The sequence below is a fragment of the Pleuronectes platessa genome, chromosome 23, assembly GCF_947347685.1.
Source record: "Pleuronectes platessa chromosome 23, fPlePla1.1, whole genome shotgun sequence".
NCBI classification, from domain to species: Eukaryota; Metazoa; Chordata; class Actinopteri; order Pleuronectiformes; family Pleuronectidae; genus Pleuronectes; species Pleuronectes platessa.
Window position 1 is genome coordinate 1,638,351 of NC_070648.1, and position 19,380 is coordinate 1,657,730.

The 19,380-nt window shown below is 44.1% G+C and overlaps 1 protein-coding gene across 1 annotated transcript in view; it reads left to right on the plus strand.

Annotated features, from left to right (window-relative positions):
• Positions 1-19,380, plus strand: part of tnfsf10l (TNF superfamily member 10, like) — a 29,799-nt gene that overhangs the window by 3,095 nt on the left and 7,324 nt on the right. The window contains exon 2 of the mRNA XM_053416565.1: positions 3,423-3,572. Coding sequence (XP_053272540.1) covers positions 3,423-3,572 — 150 coding nt within the window. The remainder of the gene's footprint in view (positions 1-3,422; positions 3,573-19,380) is intronic.

Sequence of the window (19,380 nt, forward strand, 5' to 3'; positions counted from 1 at the left end):
AAAGTTACTCGACGTACAAATTATACGATAGAGCAGCAAATGTTTAAAGCTACACAATCCCATGTTTTTACCTCAAAAAGTTTCCTCCTTCTCTCCCTGAACGTCTGTTCTATGTGACTCTGGTGAGTGGGTTCAATCCCCTTTTAACAATACATCTAAACCACTTCATCGCTCGGACACGTAGCCCAACATATCACCATGTTTGGCTGCAGGGGGCGCTGTCTCAGTTGGAGTCACAGAGCGTTGCTTATAATCTGACAACAGCTGATCTAAGAAGTTAAAATCTAGTTTTACAAACTTCCTAAACTCTGGATCATGATTTCACGCAGTAGAAACTGGTGATGTGTGTAACCTCGGTTCTCGTCTCCCTGTTCTAATGGAGCAGGAGAATTTGTTTTACCAGCTCAGTGCGGTGATGTGCACTAACTGGATCTGCTCGCTCACACGGACGCACAACAGCTTCCATAATGTATCACACACTCCCCAGCGGCGCTGTCAGAACCCAGTGCACACACATGTGCAGGCGTACACACAGAAAACACACAATAATTCACGCCCTGTGTGAAAAAAGTCACTCCTTGATAACAACGAACCCGTCGTGCAGAACCACTAACGGGGGAGGAGGGGAGGGGGGGGAGGGGGGGGGGGGGGGAGTGTGTGTTTTTAGAGGCGCCAGAAAAAGAAACCAAGATGACTTCCACTCCGCTTGCTGCGCCGAGCGAACTCAGACCCAGTCACGCATGTGTGAGCCCCCCCCCCCCCCCCCCCCCGACGGTCCTGCCAGTGGCGAGCTGTCATCACACGCTCCCTCACAACCCGTTAGAACCGTCTCTCCACTGGGTTCACTGGGACGTGTGTCCTGATCCTGTTCAGATGATCCACGACAACTCGTTAAGACGTGTTTGAAGTTAGGTCACCGGCTCAAAGTTGATTTATTAAAGTGTGAAGAGAACGTGTCCAAACCTTAAACTGTCTCCTCAGCAGACGTGAGTCCAGAGAACAACTGGACTTTAAGGCCGCGTCAACTGGCGTTTTAGTTTGAAAAGGCCGTTTTCAAATTAAAACGTAGTAGAATGGATGTGGCCACGGTTTGCATCATTTTCTTATTTCTCATGCCTTCTGCTCAAAAGCATCAAATCTAGTTTTGAATTCACGCTTTGACATCGTGCTTCTACATTTTGAGATGTTTTGGAGAAAGTTATCATTTTGGAAACTAGCAGAGACACAAGACCAGAATGTGAACTGACAACATCGAAGGCGTTTATCTAATCAGATTAATTATGATTTGACGTGAGGCCATAAAAGACATGAGTCATTCTTTTCAGGACCAGGCAACACGTCTGTCTTCTCGTAAATGCCCCGTCCTTCCTGCTGAGTTTGACCTGATTTACACACACACACACACACACACACAGACACACAGACACACAGACACACACACACACACACACACACACACACACACACACACACACACATTGTTATCTGCAATAGGAACAGGGAGATGTGCTTATGCATCAACATGAACAGTACAACAGAGACAGAGGGACGACAAAGAGAGCAACAAAGAGAACGCACATGCTCAGGTGGGGGAACAACACAACGGCAAACCGGTTCACATGAACAAGTGAGAACACACAAGAACAAATCATAACACACAAGAACAAATCATAACACACAAGAACAAGTGAAACAAAAAAAGAACAAGTGAGAAAAACAGGAGAACAGGTAGAAGAGCAGAATGGAGAATAATAAAAAACAACAGGAAATAAAGAACGTGAGATGTGTAAGAACACAAGAGGAACATTGGGGGGGGGGGAGGGGGGGGTGTTCATTAGAAAACTGGGTTCAAGCGGAAAGAAATTAATAAAAACAAAGCAGAGGAGTGAAGGAGGGTTTGTAATCTCCCTCTGTTAATCAGAGCTGGTTATAGAGTCATTAGGAGGCTTTTCAGACCGTGACGCTCACAACCTCCCTGAAGGCACCACACACACACACACACACACACACACACACACAGACACACAACTGCACAGCCTGGGAGCCTTCCTCTGCAGGTCGGTTCCCAAAGAGGTCGTCCTCGACCCGTGCCGACCAGAACAACAGGCAAACATTTCCTCCCAGATGAAAGTTCCCCTCAGGACTTGTTATTTTAATTGTCTCTCATTAGAAGATATGTGTCCTTGTGTATGTATCGCTTCAGAAGTTGTGTTTCAGCGAACGCATCCCGCCCCCTGTGTGTGTGTGTGTGTGTCTGTGTGTGTAGATAATGTTTTGGTTACTCTCGGCTTGTTTCTCACACTTGATGTAACGTCCACGTCGTGTTTTTCTTTCTCTTTCTCTCTCTGGGCGAGTCGGGTCCACAGTTTCCCCTCAAGGACGCTCAGCAGAGTGAAAACACATTTAGGGAAACACGCACATACACTCACGCTGCAAACATCAAAACATCCAAAGAAAGAGAAACAGATTTGTGAGATAATGTTATAGAAACAGAGCAGATAACGAGGAACACGTGCAGGAGGACGCACACTAACATCAACAGTAACACACCCACAGTGTGAGGTGCAGAGTGTTCGCACATGAAGACAAAGACCCGACATCAGGAAGGAATAACCAGTGACTCACGAGGGCAATAAAACATAAAGTAATGTAAAGATGTTTAGGTTTGTGTACGTTGATGTTGCTGGAGGATATCAAAGAGGAAAATATGAATTTTAATGAGATTCATTCATTCCTGCAGAGGTTGGATTGGGTTTCCATGCCCTGGTTTTGTGTTGTTTTTGTGTTTGTGTTTAGTGTGTGGTTATATATACACACACAAAAGTTTAGAGATTTGGTTGTGAGCATCTTTACCCTGATTTGATTGTTTTGAAAGATTATTTTGAAAGAAAAGTAACTTTAGTTTCAATCTGCAGGTGTTTGTTGCCAAGATTCAAGATTATTATTGTCACACAAGTATAATCATGTGAAAAACTTTAGCAGGGAAGTTAAAAATAAAGTATTCAAGTCATAAAAGACAGAAAAATTTAAATATGATAAACAATATATACTTATATAAAGTTGCTAAGTTGTTTAAACATTAACTTTCTTATAAATAACCAGAAAACGCAAATATACATAGAATTTCAATTAAGAAAATACAAAAATGTGTGTCTATACATATATGTGTTGCTTGTCCACATACACACACAAGCAGCCGGTGGAAAATGTGTTGCAAATAAACAAAAGCAACACAATATGTGGCCGGTGGCTGCACACGGCTGCACTGGAAACGGAACCAGCTCCTGCAGATCCAGTTTATATGACACAGCTCAGCCCCTTGTTTGATCTGTGGATCAAAGAGGTATTATACAGATTTAAAAACGAGACCTGACCGCCGCTGTGTGTGTGTTTGTTTGTTTGTGTGTGTGTTTGTTGTGCAGGTGCGTAGCCAGGGCGTCACGGAGGAGCTGAAGTGCCTGAGTCTGCTCAACGCTCTGGACAAGGACCAGGACATCCCGGACCAGCTGGCCCAGCTCTTTGGAGAGCCCTGCATCAAACTGGCCGAGGGCATCAAGGCGTACATCTCCAAGGTACGAGCTCCCAGTGCCACTGGTTTTATTACCAGTTCACTGATTTCTGCTTTTTAAAGGGGTTTTAGATGCACGGTTTAAAAATACACACAAACTGACAAATACGTTTAAGAGTAATATCAAGATGAAGACGTGTAGAATCCTAAAGAAATTGATTAATTATTTCATATCCTCAAACTCAATCGTCGTGTAGAACAAGTTGCTTTTAAAACATCTACAGTATTTGAATATTTTTTTATTGGAAACTAACTCACAAGTGAAACATTAAATGAGCTTCAGAGGTTTTCTTTTGTTTCTGGCTTGAATCTATAAAGTTGATAAAATAACATAATATGAAATATAGGTTTTACAGAGCTAATGGTGAATTAGGATAATCTAATACTGTGTCATCTGTTCTCCAGAGCTTTATATATGATAGAATCCAGACCCGCCATTATCATATAATTCTGATATTAACCTCTGCTGGGGTCTGGGAGGCCGGCGGCGCCGACCGGGGGTAGAGGAACATATGGGGGGGGGGGGGGGGGGGGGGTTCAGCGTGAAGGAATCTCCTCAGTGACGCAGAGGAACATGTGGAGGAACTGATGCAGAACATCCAGAAGGTTTCTAACCTCAAACTCACAGTTTGTCCAACGAATGGCTGAAATTATCTTTAATTAATATTAATATCTGACAGGTTTCTGGACCCGGTGCTAAACTTTTGGACGACCTTGGTGTAGTGCTTGGCGTCTAGAAGCATTTCTATTATTAAAAACATGAGTGGAATTGGTTTTAATAATAGAGAAATATGTTTAATGGTAGTAGTAACGTTTCTGAGTTATAATGTGAAGGAGAAATATGTTTTTTTAGTGTTTCTTTACTTTAAAAAGGGCAAGAAGCTCAGAGTGAAGTCCAACTGTTAACCAATCACAGCAGAGGGAGCCAGGTAGCCAATCAGAGCAGACCGGGCTTAATCAGGAGGGTGGGGGGTGCTTAAAGAGACAGGAGCTTAATCAAAGTGTTTGAGACAGAGGCTGAAAAGAGGAGCTGCAGCGTGATGTTTTCTCAAAAGCAGGAAAACCACGCGTTTCATTTCTTATTTAATTTCCAGGCATAAACTGGAGAGTATCCTTAAAGCAACAATAAAATATAATGAGACAGAAAGTATTCATCATATATAAATGCATATATAACGTGGGGCGTCCGACCGGGAACACAACAATACAGCAATCAGTCAGCGGCTCTTCACAAAACTTGTCATAAACAAAGTTTATGACAACATTGGCACTTCATGTGTCTGTACTTGAAAGAGGACCCGGGGTGTTTTACACAGACACACACACACACACACACACACACACACACACAACTCAGGCTGTGTGTGTTTAACAGCTATTGTGTGCACGCCAAGTGTTTGGATTAAATTGTGGTTTTACAGCCTCTTACTTGAAATCTGCTGACGTCAAATCTAGTTCACTGACTCAGAACCGTGTCTCATGTGCATGTGGTCCATTTCTAGACTCGACTCTAGGTCTTCAAAGTCCCAGACGAGAGAAAGGACAGAAGAATACGTGTCTGTCATTCTTTGAAACCACGGCTCAGTGTGGGAAAGCGGGTTCTGTTGACATGTTTGGGACTGACCACAGCTCAGATAGAAGACAAGCCTCCAGTTGTTTTTTCATTCTTCCTCCCAGCCGCTCGTCTTCATGGCAGAGTTGCCCTTGAGCAAGACACACGGATCCTGAATGGCTCCGGGTCTAAAGTCTCCAAAGTGCTGAATGTGTGGTCTCTGTGCCAATAACCCCTCCGGAGGCCTCTCCATCTGCTTCAGCCCTGTTCACCTTCATAAACACCTGGTAGCACTCGCCTCAATTGCAGGGATTTGATCAGACAAGTGATGATTTTATGGCCTTTGATTTTCTGCGTGGAAGCAGGATTTCATCGTGCGGTTTCCTGTTGGCTCCAAGGTCCAAACCTGTGAGTCACATGGCTGAAGAAACGATCGCACAAACATGCACACACTGGAGGTGCACTCAGGAGAACACACACCTCCACCCAGACTCTGTTTGATGCTTTAAAATTGCACAAACGAATCAAAATCCATAACTTTACTTCGGTAAATCGTAAAAAATGTCTCGTCATGTTGTAAACAAACAGAGAAACGGGAGTGAAACAGTAAACACATGGTGAAGGTCAGACTCTCTTCAGAACTGAATCAGCAGGAAAATACTCTGGGAGGCTGCGGTTCCAGATCCCCCCCCCCGACACACACTCCCAGACACACACACACACATACACACACACACACACACACATACACACACACACACACACACACACACACACACACACACATACACACACACAGTCATTCACAAACCCACTGACACGCGGATATAAGTCATCGTCTCGGAGACATGAGCCAAGAGGAGTTTTCCCACTTTGTCTGGATCCTCACAGCAGCATTGTGTTTAGCCCACTCAGCTCCGACACACACACACACACACACACACACACACAAACACACAGACACACACGAACACACACACACACGGATATACACACACACACACACACACACAACCGCTGGCTGTGGCTATTTAAACCTCTTTTTTTACCCTCAACTCTCCATCACCCCTTCTTTTTCCTCCCTCCTCCTCCTCCCCCCCTCCCTCCTCCTCCTCCTCCCTCCTCCTCCTCCTCCTCCTCCTCCTCCTCCTCCTCGATACGATCGGAGACTCCACGGCCCTGTGGTCTCCGGTGGACAGGAACAGGAATGTCTACACACAGGCGACACACGTCCAAACTAATTTGCCCCCCCGTTCCTCACTTCCCAGCAGCCCCACGTGCAGACGCTCATAATGAGGCCGATCCGACCACCGGCCGTTTACATGTCAGCACTTTGTTCTTCCTGTTTTTTCAAATCCAGGCATTTCGACCCCGCGGCGCCGAAAGCTCGGTCACGGCCGTTAGAAGTTGAAGCCGTTTGGTTTTGTGTGTCACTGGGTTGAGGTTTAAAATAAAGAAAAAGATGCAAAATGGTGATTTGCTTATAAAATGACTCATAAAACACTCATCAAACTCTGGACGTGTGAGGCGATGAGCTTCTTTCCCCTGAACGCTCCTCTGACTCGCCCCCTGGTGACGCTTCGGCAAACAGAGTATGTTGTGGAAATCTGGAAATTTTTTTAAACAATTGGATTTACAATCGTCTATTTGGTGACAGCCTGAAAAACCCACAATCCAACCGAGTCCGCAGCAGCTGCTGGGATTTGATGGAGCGACGAACCCGGCGGTTTGCTGACGTGGGATCAGTCAAACAGACGACGACAAGCGATGAGTGTGAGAAGCGTTGAGCATTAAAAAGATGAGGTGGACGCAGAAGAATGGAAATCTAATAAAACCAGAAGTGGAAGAAGAAGAGGAGATCTGGCTGCAGTTTATCTCCTGGATCTTGTTCTAATGTGCGTTGGCTCGGCCCGATGATTCCTTTATGGAGCACACATGCATTTACAACTGTGTTCAATGGAGCCTGCGCGTGAGTGATGACAATGATGATGTGACAAATATGTGTGCGAGGGGATGGCAGCGGGGGGATAACGATGATGATGATAGGGCTGCTGGCAGGAAATGATAAAGATGATGTTGACCGCCATGATCGATCAGAGAGCGCGGCGAGAGACGTGCGGGTCGGAGGCGGCGAGGAGGCGAGGAGGCGAGGAGGCGAGGAGGAGGCGAGGAGCCGAGCTGGAGGAACATCAGGAAGGAATAGAAGCTCCTCACAAACCCAGCTGGAGGGGAACAAATAAAAGGGAAGGAGATGAAAGACGCGGAGGAGGTGAAGAATGGAGGTGTCGCAGGAGAAAAAGCACAAAGGCAGATTTTGATTATAGAGCCGGACACAAAAGCAGGGAGAGTAAAAAATGTATATATAACTAGAGTAGGAGGGTTAATGGAAAGTGTGTGTTCAGTGCAGTGGGTCTTAAACCAACACTCACACGTCCACAGGTTCATTAAACGCGACTTTATACGCTGGAAAAACCAATTTCACGAGAACTATATAAGGATAAGTCCAAAGAAATCATCACGAACTTCACATCTAATTAGTTTTTACTTTATGTGACGCTTGTATTTCACAGGTGGCTTTGATTTCTATGTGACTTTACATTGCAGTTGAGTTACCGTCCGGTGTTTGGAGCCTTTGGGTTCAGTTTGGTTCTTTATGGTGTAAAACAAATTAACGCAACTTAATAAATCGAACACAGTTTGCTTGTTTTCACATTTAAATCACGAGAATATGAGCTCTTCAAGTCACAGTGTGTGCAGCGGGGGAGGAGGTGAAAGGAGGAGCAGGACGGAGGAGGCAGGGGAGGAACAGAGGATTTGTAATGGCATGCTCTAAACTCAGGTATTCAGGTCCTGAGCCCTCGACCCTCTGCGGAGGCCAGAGTCACTTTAGTTCTGTCGGGCTGCAGATATCGGACTCGAGCGTCTCCACGTCACAGCGGCTGAGCGGCAGGTATTTTGTTTTGAGGAGGAATGTTCCTCCTTCCTGCCGCTTGGGTTTAAAGGTCTAAACCGGCTCTGGTGCACTCGTTCACCTTCGGGGATTGACCTTCTCCTTCTGTGGAGGCCGAGTTCAGACGAGGGCTTAGAAGGAGCCACGGAAACCAGAGCCACACCCGCTCCTGGTTTTAGTTTTTATCGATTTCTTCTCTTTTGTCCCTGTGACATTTGAAACTTCCTTTGATCTCTTAAAATTCAAGTTCTCCTTCTTATGGAGTCGCTGAGCTCTCTGTCTTTATGCAGTGATGATAAACACTAGACAGTTTCACCTCATGTGGCCCATGCAGAGCTTTCAGCCACATCACATGGTCTTCATCAGCAGATCAGCCATGTCCTGGAAGTCAAGTTCAAATCTCTGTTTTATAGATCTTTAAAAATCAGTTGATAAAACACCTTGAAGTCCATTAAGTAGCTGCTCTGTGGCTTTCAACCCTATCACATGTTCTTCATCATGGTGTGCTAACATGGAGGAGACGTCCCCACGATGCTCAGAAAGCTAAACGGAAACTTGACCATTTAAGTTTCCTGAGGAAGAGAGTGAACTCGTGTTCTGCTCCTGAGGAACAATAAATCTGACTTTATTTATAAAGAACCTTTCATCTGAACAATATAACGCAAAGGGCTTCATAGAATAAAAGCATAAAAAACAATAACCCTCCACTCCCGTCCACGCACAACAATAACATCAGGAAGTCTCCTGGCATTTTGTAATGAGGGAACTCGTAAAATTATAAATATAAAAGAATAAATGACTAAAAGGGAGGAGAAAATTATTTAAGATGAAATCATAAAAGAAATGAGAATGGATATAAAGTTGAGAGCTTTATAAACTAATTGAATAATATTAAAATCAGTTATGAATCAGCCGACACACAGAAGATGATGTGCCTCTGTACCGACCCAGTGAAGAAGAAGACTTGTTGTTGTTGTTGCCTCCACCTTTTGTGTCTTTTCTCTCTTGTGAAAACCAACAACCTGCTGGAGGCAAACCAGTGTGACGAGTCAACCAGTATCCGGTTGTCGCGATCCAGTATCTCCGCTGCACATTCCACCGTCACACAGCTGATCTCTGGCCGAACCTTCCGAGAGGCGCTGAGGGGAATGTGTTTGCTACCGAGGTCACAGTTGTGCTGCACTCTATTATTAAAAAAATGTGTTTCTAATATTTGGGGGGGGGGGGGGGGGTTCTGGGCTGAACATTAGAAACACCTCTGGTTGTAACGCAGCACCGGGAACAAACTGCGACCACAGGAACACACAGGCAGTCAGGTTGGATCAGCGCCGCTCTGGAAGTCGCCCGGTCGAACCTGGACGCTGTCGTTAAAGATGGAAACGTGAGGCTGAGCTGTTGTATCGGATTTCACTGCGTTTTTTACAGGTGTAACCGATAAAGTAGAATATGACATCGTCTGCATACGTTCGAAAATCTGCTTTCAATTTGAATGGATTGAAACGACCGGGCTTTTTCTCAATGGTCCATTGTGTTTGAAAAAGTGACCAAAAGCCAATATGACATTTTAAAATGAATCTCTGAGCTGTTACCCTCTCGTTAAGAATAATATTTATTACTAATAATAATAAGAAGAAGCTCCAGTGAGAGATTTCTTATTGCAGGTCAGTTTCTTTTGGGAAACAAAGCAGCGGCGTGTAAATCTGCTCCGTGTCCAGCGCTGATGTCATAGTAAATATTTGGCTTTTGAGTGCTGATGCAAAGCAGCTGTTGTGATCAGTGGTCAGGGTGCGGACAGACACGCAACAGGCCTGGAACCAGCAACCTCCAGGAATGCACTGTCACGTCAGACTGAATCGTGTTTTTTCTGTTATTAAAGATTTTATTTGTTTTAATGAATAAATCCCCAAATGAGTCGCAGCCTTGTGTCTCTGTAAGAATCGGCTTCTTTCATCTCTTGTGTGTTGCCATGTGAAAGACCTTGTGTTGTGCAAGTGGACAGTTTGATATAAGAGTGGATCTCTTTATCAGAGGAACAACTCACAGACCAATCTACACATAAAGGAAATGCCCTGAAACTACAGACGGGCCCTGAACTATGATTTCATGAAGCTCTGATAGAAGTCACAGACACATGACTCACGCTGCTGCATTGACGTTTCAAAAAACAAAGCTCTGAAATGATCCTTTGATAACTTCAATAACTCGTAGATGACGTGTTGTTAAGGTCTTTAAACAATCCTCTAATAGAAGCGCTCATTGAATGAATCGCGGCCTTTTGCTAAAATCCGTGCAGATCCTGAATCTGTTACGTAAAGATAATGGCCTCTTCTCTTCTCTCACTCTCGTTTGACAAGCGATGACCTGATGACCTTAATCAGAGGTCGATGCATAGGATGTCAGCTTCCATGATTTCCTGCCACCAGTCAGTCGGTGCGTTGACGAGCAGCAACACAACACAAAACCTGACATGTTGTGTGCTTTTTCTGTAAAACTGGTCTGGAGTGTGCCGCGAGCATCGGCTGGTGTTATAAGTCTCACACAACGTGATTATCATCAAACGGCCCTGACGTCTTTTTCTAAAGGTCTGGAAAGTCTTTAACCTTATTAAAAATATGAATAGTCTTAAGAGTCTGCGCAGTACCAAGTGGGGGGGGGGGTGAAGCCAGGGTAGCGTTATCCAATCAATACACACGCGAGTCAGTCTCAGGTGTCATCGTCATAACGCTGATTAAAATCAAAGGATCAGTGTGAAGAGAACAAACCCAAAATAGCAGACACTATCTCTTATTAACATGGAGGAGGTGAGGTGAGGTGTTCATCTTCAAAAGGACCACATCAGTAGAATCCCTCTCTCTCTCTCTTTGATGATGAAAGGACGGAGTGCAGCATGACATAACCATGACCATAACCGGTTATGCAGAGTGACTAACGCCCGGGTTTTGTCTAAAACCGAAGAAACAAGTCGGCCTCTGAGCAGCGACTCCTTATCTGACTCCGTCACTGACCTGCTGTGGACACACACACATGCAGGGAGGGGCTGTGATGTTGTTAGTGATTTCCAGCTGATACACAAACACAAAAGACCCTTTGTCCGGCATCGACCACCCGGCCTTTTCCTATTCAGCCCTCAGACCGAGTTCGTCTCCGGCCGTCACGTAAAGTCCCGCCCCGCCTCCTTCACTGGGACACTTAACGTTTAATAAGCTGTTGTGCCGTCACAATAAAACTCTACGTATTAAAGTCACGATTCTCGTAATGTTCACAACTGAACCGCTAATGATAAAACAAAGGTCATCTCACTCTCCAATGGGATTCTTCTTCTTTAGCAGCAGGTTTACTGACGTTAGCTGATTTAGCTTTAGCTCCTCTACTTGGTTTTTTTATTTGAAGTTGGCAAATACCTTTGAATTAAACAGCGCCCCCTACTGATCTGGAGTGTGGACATCTATTAGTCTCGCTTGGTTGAACAGAGGTTCGTCCAAAAAAAGATTCTCGGAATGTTGGACCACGGCCGGTCCAGCCGAAAACACCCAGATGCACAAATCGATTTCCCCCGGAAGTAATTTAAACTAAAGTTATTTCCAGCTGAATATTAAACTTAATTTAATCAAGCAATAATTGTGTTAGTGTTCTGGTAAATGTGCTGAACAGAAGCCAGAACCTGCTTATTAGCTTTTTTCACGAGATTTATTACTTTCTCTCAAGGTCTCATGTGGGACTTTTTATCTCACTCAGCAGCTCTGCCAAACATTTGAAAGCCTTTCATTATTACAGCCTTGTTTGAGGATTCAATCACAATCTTTTATCTGCAACACAACACACAACACCGGATAAACACGAGAGTTATTTCTCCCCTGGAAAATCGGATGTCTCCCGCTGACAGTGTGACACAGAGCAGGTTCGAGTTTATTTTGCTTTCTCTTCTTCACTCGTCTTTAAGACCTTTTGGAACAATAGTTTAGGATCTGAGTCGAGGATCAGACGCACAAACAACCACGAGAAGATGAAATATCGTGAGCCAAAGAAAATGTGTTTGCCGTTATACACAGTCACCGCACTCAATAGCTTTCCCTCTCATTTGAGACACCATAGATATTGTTCACTGTCGATTCTCCTGGTTCTGAACGGTCATGAAACACAAAGAATGGAGGGACGCGTGCTTTGCAAAGATGTTTCCACTCCAAAGAGAAACGATTCATATGGGAACAAATGCAGAAAGAGCCAAAAGTGAAGAAAATAAGAGGGGTGGGGGGGTTAAACAGGGATTTAAGTATAACCAGAGAGAGGGAGGAGAAGTGAAGAGGCCAAGAAACAGAATGAAGGAGACAAGAGTGTTACAGCGTTTTATGAAATATGACTGCTCTCCCCTCCCTGAGGAAAACAGCACTTCTCAGTACTATCATTTATTTCTAATGCAGATGTGGGCGAGTTGGAAAGTGTAAGTTTGGCTGCTGGTTGATAAAAAAACTTTTATTTATACTTCTGCAGTTGTGAGGTGGAATCTGTTTTCACTCTTTTATCCACTTTTTGGTGCGTTTTTTATTTTAAATATGAGTGAAACTTTGTGGACCTCCAAATCGTCCCATTAACAAACCAGTGAGGCTGATAGAGAGTCAACGTGGAGCTTTAACTCTTCATTAAATGAAATGGTGCACAAACTATATTCTCTCTATCATATTTCAATATATATATATATCATATCACTTACGTCCAGAGTACAGTTGCATCCCTATTAGGGTGAAGCCATCATGGAAACTTTCCGTGAACCTTCCAAATCGTCCCATAAACAAACCAGTGAGGCTGATAGAGAGTCAACGTGGAGCTTTAACTCTTCATTTAATGAAATGGTGCACAAACTATATTGTCTTTATCATATCTCACTATTTATATATATCATATCTCTTCACTTACGTCCATAGTACAGTTGCATCCCTATTAGGGTGAAGCCATCATTGAAACTTTCCGTGAACCTCCCAATCGTCCCATAAACAAACCAGTGAGGCTGATAGAGTCAACGTGGAGTTTTAACTCTTCATTAAATGAAATGGTGCACAAACTATATTCTCTTTATCATATTGCATCCCTATTAGGGTGAAGCCATCATGGAAACTTTCTGTGAGTCCCCCAGTCGTCACATATTTGTATTTTTGGAGCATTTACAGACCAAACATTGTTGTAACATCTCAACTCCCAGACTTTGGCTCCGAGCCCCCGTTGGAAACTCAACAGTGGGTCTGTTTGGATAAACAGGCCCAACATTGTCTCGGTGCTGTGAGCTTTGTAGGGACCTTGAAAATGTGACATTCTGGTCCAGACCGATGAAGTCATGGTTTCACGACCACAATCAGACATGTGTTGATCAGGTTTTTATCAAGTTTCCTCCAGGGGGAATATTAAAGGTCCCGATTGGAGAACCCTGGCCACGAGAGGAGCTTCTGTGAATCCCTAAATTGTTGTGTTCATGTCTCCTATCATCTCTTGACCACACTTTATCCTTGGCTCAGCCTTTTCTGTTTTATTTATACTCTCTCCCTGGATGTGCGCTGGCTTCCTGGATCTTGAAATATGAGACGGAAAAGTTGCCATGAGCCGAACTTTGAGATAAAAGAATAAACACATAACTCACATGAAGTCATCAACCTGTTTGCAGAGAACCCATAACCACCCGGGCCACGCTTGATGAATGGGCTTGTTCTGTCTAAACAATGAGAGACTGAGGCTCGCAACCTTGTGCGTTTGGAAACACTCAGCTAATTTGTTTTTGTGTAAATTATAAGTCTCCAGGGCCTTTATTATTTTACAGTATTTTAAAAGAAGGTTGTGGCGATGCATTAAACCACAGACAGGCCGAGCAAAAGATGCTCTGTCTATGAAACTGGGTTCTTATTATTCTGGATGGGCAAAAGCAAAACCTGACCAGACCACAAACAATATCGTCCAATTAATATTAAATGAGAATTAATTGAAATACAAGTTAAATGGAAAATACAGCTGGAAATAAATAAAAGCAAAGACCTGCAAATACTGAACTATAACTAAAATCATATCTGTTAAAAAAGGAAGCAAAATAAATCATAACCCATATAATAAACAATATTTGATAGATGTTTTGGAGACATCTGTCTGTGGATTGTTGGTTGTGGAAATTCCAAGACTTTTTTTTTCGCATGCGTTCGACTTAAAGGACCAGGGTGAAGGATTTAGTTTCACCTAGTGGCGAGTTGGGAGATTGCAACCAACTGAATAATGACAAAGTAGTAGGTCAATCTAAGCTTGTTCCTAAAACCTCCATCCAAACAAGCCCAGTACGGAAAAATACAGAGTAAATAATATTCAAATTACTGATAAAACTATTGTTTGAACTTCACTTGTATCAACAATTTCAAGTCTATTTGTGCTCCAGTAAAACATCACCCACGTACATGTTGATCCTTTAGTGGCCAACCCACGATAAACAAGCAGAGACTTCCCAGTATAAACCAGTGCAGGGTTCTGTATTGAACTTCGGTTGTGTAATGTTTGACGTGTCAGCACTTACCGAGGGTCAGAGTCCCGGTTGACACAATAGAAGTGGTTGGAGACGTGAGGAGATGATGGAGGCTCAGGATTCTGTTTACAGGAGATTTGCTGAGTGAAGCATCGAGGACGTGTTTTCATGATTCTGTATCTGGAGAAATCAACACTAACGACCTGAGTTGTTTATATGTGTCATGATTCAGATATTTATGAATCTATTTATAAAAAGTTCAATTAAACAAAATATTGACAAATAAGACAAAAGGTGGAAAAAAGTGAGTATATACAGTTCACAAGTTTATGCACAAATTCAGTCCTAATTATAGCTTAAATTTGATTCTAGAGGTATTAACAGTGCGTTTAACCTAGAATGTTGTTCTGGTTGTTGTTTTCTGCACAATGAGATCACATGTCTCATTGTATTGATTATGACGTCCTCACACAGGTATCAGTCAGTTATTGATATTGGTTTCTGCTCAAGTGAAACGAAACTTAAAAACACAGCGACTCCGAGAAACCGAGTGAGGCGGCAAAACAACCACGCCCCCCGGGCCTAGCTTCACACCTTGTGTCTTCAGCAGCTAAATGCATATTGTGTAAGGGATCAAGGGTGAGAAGAGAGAGAGAGAGAGAGAGAGAGAGAGAGAGAGAGAGAGAGAGAGAGAGAGAGAGAGAGAGAGAGAGAGAGAGAGAGAGAGAGAGAATTAATGCACTGCTGTGTAGGATCTGTGTCATTACATTGAGAACAATACAGAAGGAAACACAAACACACATCGGAAGGTAAACACATGTACGAAGTGAGGACTGAGTCAATAATTGTGTACGAACACTTTCTTCCTGTTTGTGTTCCTCTGGACGTTAACGTGTGAGAATCGATAAACGAGCGAGAGGAAGACAATCGAGCTAACGAGTTGAAGTTACGTGACAAGCGACTCGACTCCCGAACCCAATAAAAGAGCTGATATCAGATCCCTTGTTTCTCGTGAGGGGGAATCAAACTGTTTCCTCAACTGCTCTCAACGTTTTGTCTGGCAGGAAACTCCCACAGCAAACAGGTCGGTTATCAGCGGCTGGCATCGAGTCGTCCACTGGTGCGTTACCTGTCGTAAAACACGCTAACGAGCGGCTTCTGATTGGTCGCCCAGACAGTCTGTCTCACAGTTTAATAAGCAAGTTCGAGAAATGTCTCTGGGTGATAAAGTAAATGTTGCATTTTACATTTTGTGCGTTTAATGACCTGACACATGATTTTGGTTTTTCTTTCCTCTCTTTGTTGAAGTTCTGCAAAGTAAAACAATGAGGAGAACGATAGTTACATTTAAAAAAATCATTGTTTCAGTTTTTAATTAGTAGTACGCTCTAGTTCCAGCTTCTCAAATTCAATTTTTCAATAATTTCCGATGGAATATTTGGAGGTTTTGGACTTTGAGAGGTTCTGGGAAACGTTTCAGTGTTTTCTGTCACTTTAAAGACATGATTTATTGATTCATGCAGAAATAAGGATGATGAAGATAATCAGTTCCTTCTCTAGAGTCTCTAGATTAATACTGACATTTAACTTTAAGCACAGAGGAGATTATCCTGAATTGTAAACACACAAAAGACGTTATTAGTGCAGACATGTGCACGGGGGAATTACCTGAGGTCAAGTTTTCCACGGAGCTTAAGTTGACAGGCATCAATGGAGGGGGGGGGATTTCAGAGAGGAAAGAGATTGTGCGAAGAAGGAGAGCGAGTCATCGGGGGAGTTGACAGATTGTTGACGTCGAGGTATTCGGGGCCAAATACGCAAAAACACCCTTCCAACTGTCGGAATCCAATATGTGCTGATATCAGCGTGGAGCCTGTTTCCTCCTCTGATAGAAATCTCTGTTCTGAGCCTCAGCAGCAAAGCTAATAATACAAAAAACCACTTTGTTTACATTCCCTGTCCCTCAAATCTGCACCAGAATCTGCCCTTAACAGCGTCTGAGGAGCTTATCACTCACCGAGTCGCCTTTAAGAGGCTAAATCAGCCATTAGCCACGGAAATACGGTGTTTGAGCACCAGGTTCTACTGAGGTGCACCTCCTGGAAGTCACATCTGCACACTGGACAACACACACACACACACACACACGTACAGCCAGGAATGAGCAGCCTCTTAGACCAGATTAGGGTTGATAGGAGTTTGTTGTCATAGCTCAAAGAACCACACACTGCTGACACACACACACACACAGAGGGACACACACACAGCGAGTCCAGGCCTGTTGAGGTCGAGCAGCGTATTAAAGTATTGAGTTGCAGCTACTGCTAATCCGCCGGAGAAACACTCCTTCATGTGCATACTTGTCCCTCGTTCCCTCTCCATCTCCCCCTCCGTCAGTCACTCAGTCCTGTTCGGCTCCACTCTTCTTCTTCTTCTTCTTCTTCTCTTTTTTTTCTACCTCTTCTTCTCCTGTTTCCCATAATTGTCAGTCATCCCCCCCTCCCCCGGGTTCCTGCCAGTTTCTTCTCCTGCATGACAGACTTCTGATTTTTGGCACCGAAGTCTCGTTGACTCTCTTTTTTTTTGTTGGATCTGATTTAATATCTCAGCAGATCTTGGCTCTCCTACAACTTAAATACACATAATCGTGGTCCCCAGAGGATGCATCCCAGGGACCTATTCTGTAGCAGGATCTCACTAATTTGATTGAAATGTTTTGACAACTTACGGATGGATTACATTCTACACATATATATGCAGGGTCCCCAGAGGATGCATCCTGGGGAATAATGCTGCAATTTCTATAGATATTCATGGTCCCCAAAGGATCTTTTTTCTAGAGACTTTATCTGTGGCACAACGATAAGTTTCACACTTGAGTGAAATGTTTTGACAACTTTAGGATGGATTACAAGTTTATACAGATATGCAGGGTCCCCAGAGGATGTGTCCTGGAGCCTTATCCAGCAGCTCCACAATGAGCTTCTCACTCGTGGTGTCCAGTTAAATGGTTTTTGACATTTCCTTGATGATTTGTCGTCGCCACTAAACCTCGAATCAAAGTCGGAGTTAATTATTAAACTTTGACCCGGTGGTAAGAGGCAGATTAGTTTTCAGTTTCTCCAGCTTTTGTGCACATGTTTGTTTTGGTGTTACTGGACCACATGACCCTGAAACCACCTCTGTGTGCAAAGTGGACACACACACACAGACACACACACACACACACACACACACACACACACACAAGGAGGACAGAGCAGCCACCTACGTTAAATTAGGATTAATACAAGGTTTAAGCTCGGTACAAACAATCATGTTTCCCCTCAAGATAAATGGAGATCGTGTAAATTTTATCTTCCCGCTTGTGATTGGCCGTGATGTGGACATGCTAATGTTTGCTCTATAGCGTCTTTCAGAACTCTCAAACAATAAACACAACTGTCACACAGCCACGGTGCTGCTAAACCACGGCTGGACCTTATTTGACACCTGTGGACGAGACATAGGTTGGATGAGACACACATTTCCTAAACATCAGGTTTCACAGCGTCTAAATGCTTATTTCATTTTGAAGCCTCTTTCTTAATCTTCAAGTTTCCTCAAACACAAAGTTGCTGGAGTTCACCTTTTAAAGGCAAAAACACACAAACTGGGACTTTGGTATTTTGGGGAGTGGCCCCGGCTGAAACCTGAGGCTCGTCGACTTTCACCGGAGCTGCAGGAGGAGGAATGTTTTAAAGATTTACTCAGTTCATCTCCTGCTCCCTGCTCCCTCCACTTGTACAGTAATCTCTCATTTCGTTCCCCTTGCTTCTCTCTTTTTTTCCGGGTCTTTTTGGCCAGACACTCTGTGACACGAGCATCGGGCTATTTCTGTCTCCGCTTGTTGCTCCAGGAAGAGAGAAGCGCTCGATGTGTTGATGTTATTGCAGCTGGAGAGTGTTTTTAGACTTGAGGTGTTACACACTGCCCTGAAGCCCGTCTACACACACAAACACACACAGACACACACTGCTAAAAGGTGCCCTGGTATCAGTCTAGCCTGCGTTCACACACAAGGTCGAGCTGGCAGTGGCTACGAGCTGACTTCCAGGAAACAGGAGAGTTCTCTCTTCGATGGTGAACCAGCACGTGAGCGTCCTCATTAACCAACACAACCAGCTTCCTATCGGCCGAGACAAAGCCCAGAAGCCTTCGCTCCACACGGAGCAGGAGGATATGATTAGAGGGGTTTACAGTATTTATTGCTTTTAAAAAAAAATTATAATTGCAGAGAGCTTCACGGAGCACAGTTGCTTTATGGCACGTTAAGAGGTAAGGATCTGTTTCCCATCATGGTTTCATTTCAGGAACTTAGAGGGTTTCTCTCCTGCAGGAACATGTTCGCAGTCACAGTGTTGGACGGACGTCTTTGTCTCAGAGCGGGTCAGGCTGGAGGTCGGGGGGGCTTCCAGGTCGCTCGCTGGAGGGTCCTCCACCCGGAACCCTAAAGTCTCTGTAATTGGCTGTTCTGTCCCAGTGTCAATCCCCCGTGACGTCTCTCATTGGTTTGTGAGCTGCCGTGTGGAAGCCTAGAGTTTGGAATGTCGTCCAGGGCCCGTTAAAGCAGAGGTTACTATATTTAGAGGAGAGCGGGGGGGGGGAGCCTGAGTGAGCACTTGAGGTCATCCCCCACTGGACGGTATTAGCCCCCCCCCCCCCCCCCCCCCCGAGTCTACGAGACAGGAATGACTCTTGCGTCATATTTAGCTTCATTGGACAGATTTACTGGGGTCAAAGAGGGACACGTCTCCATGATCAGTCCAGATGCTTGTGTTTAA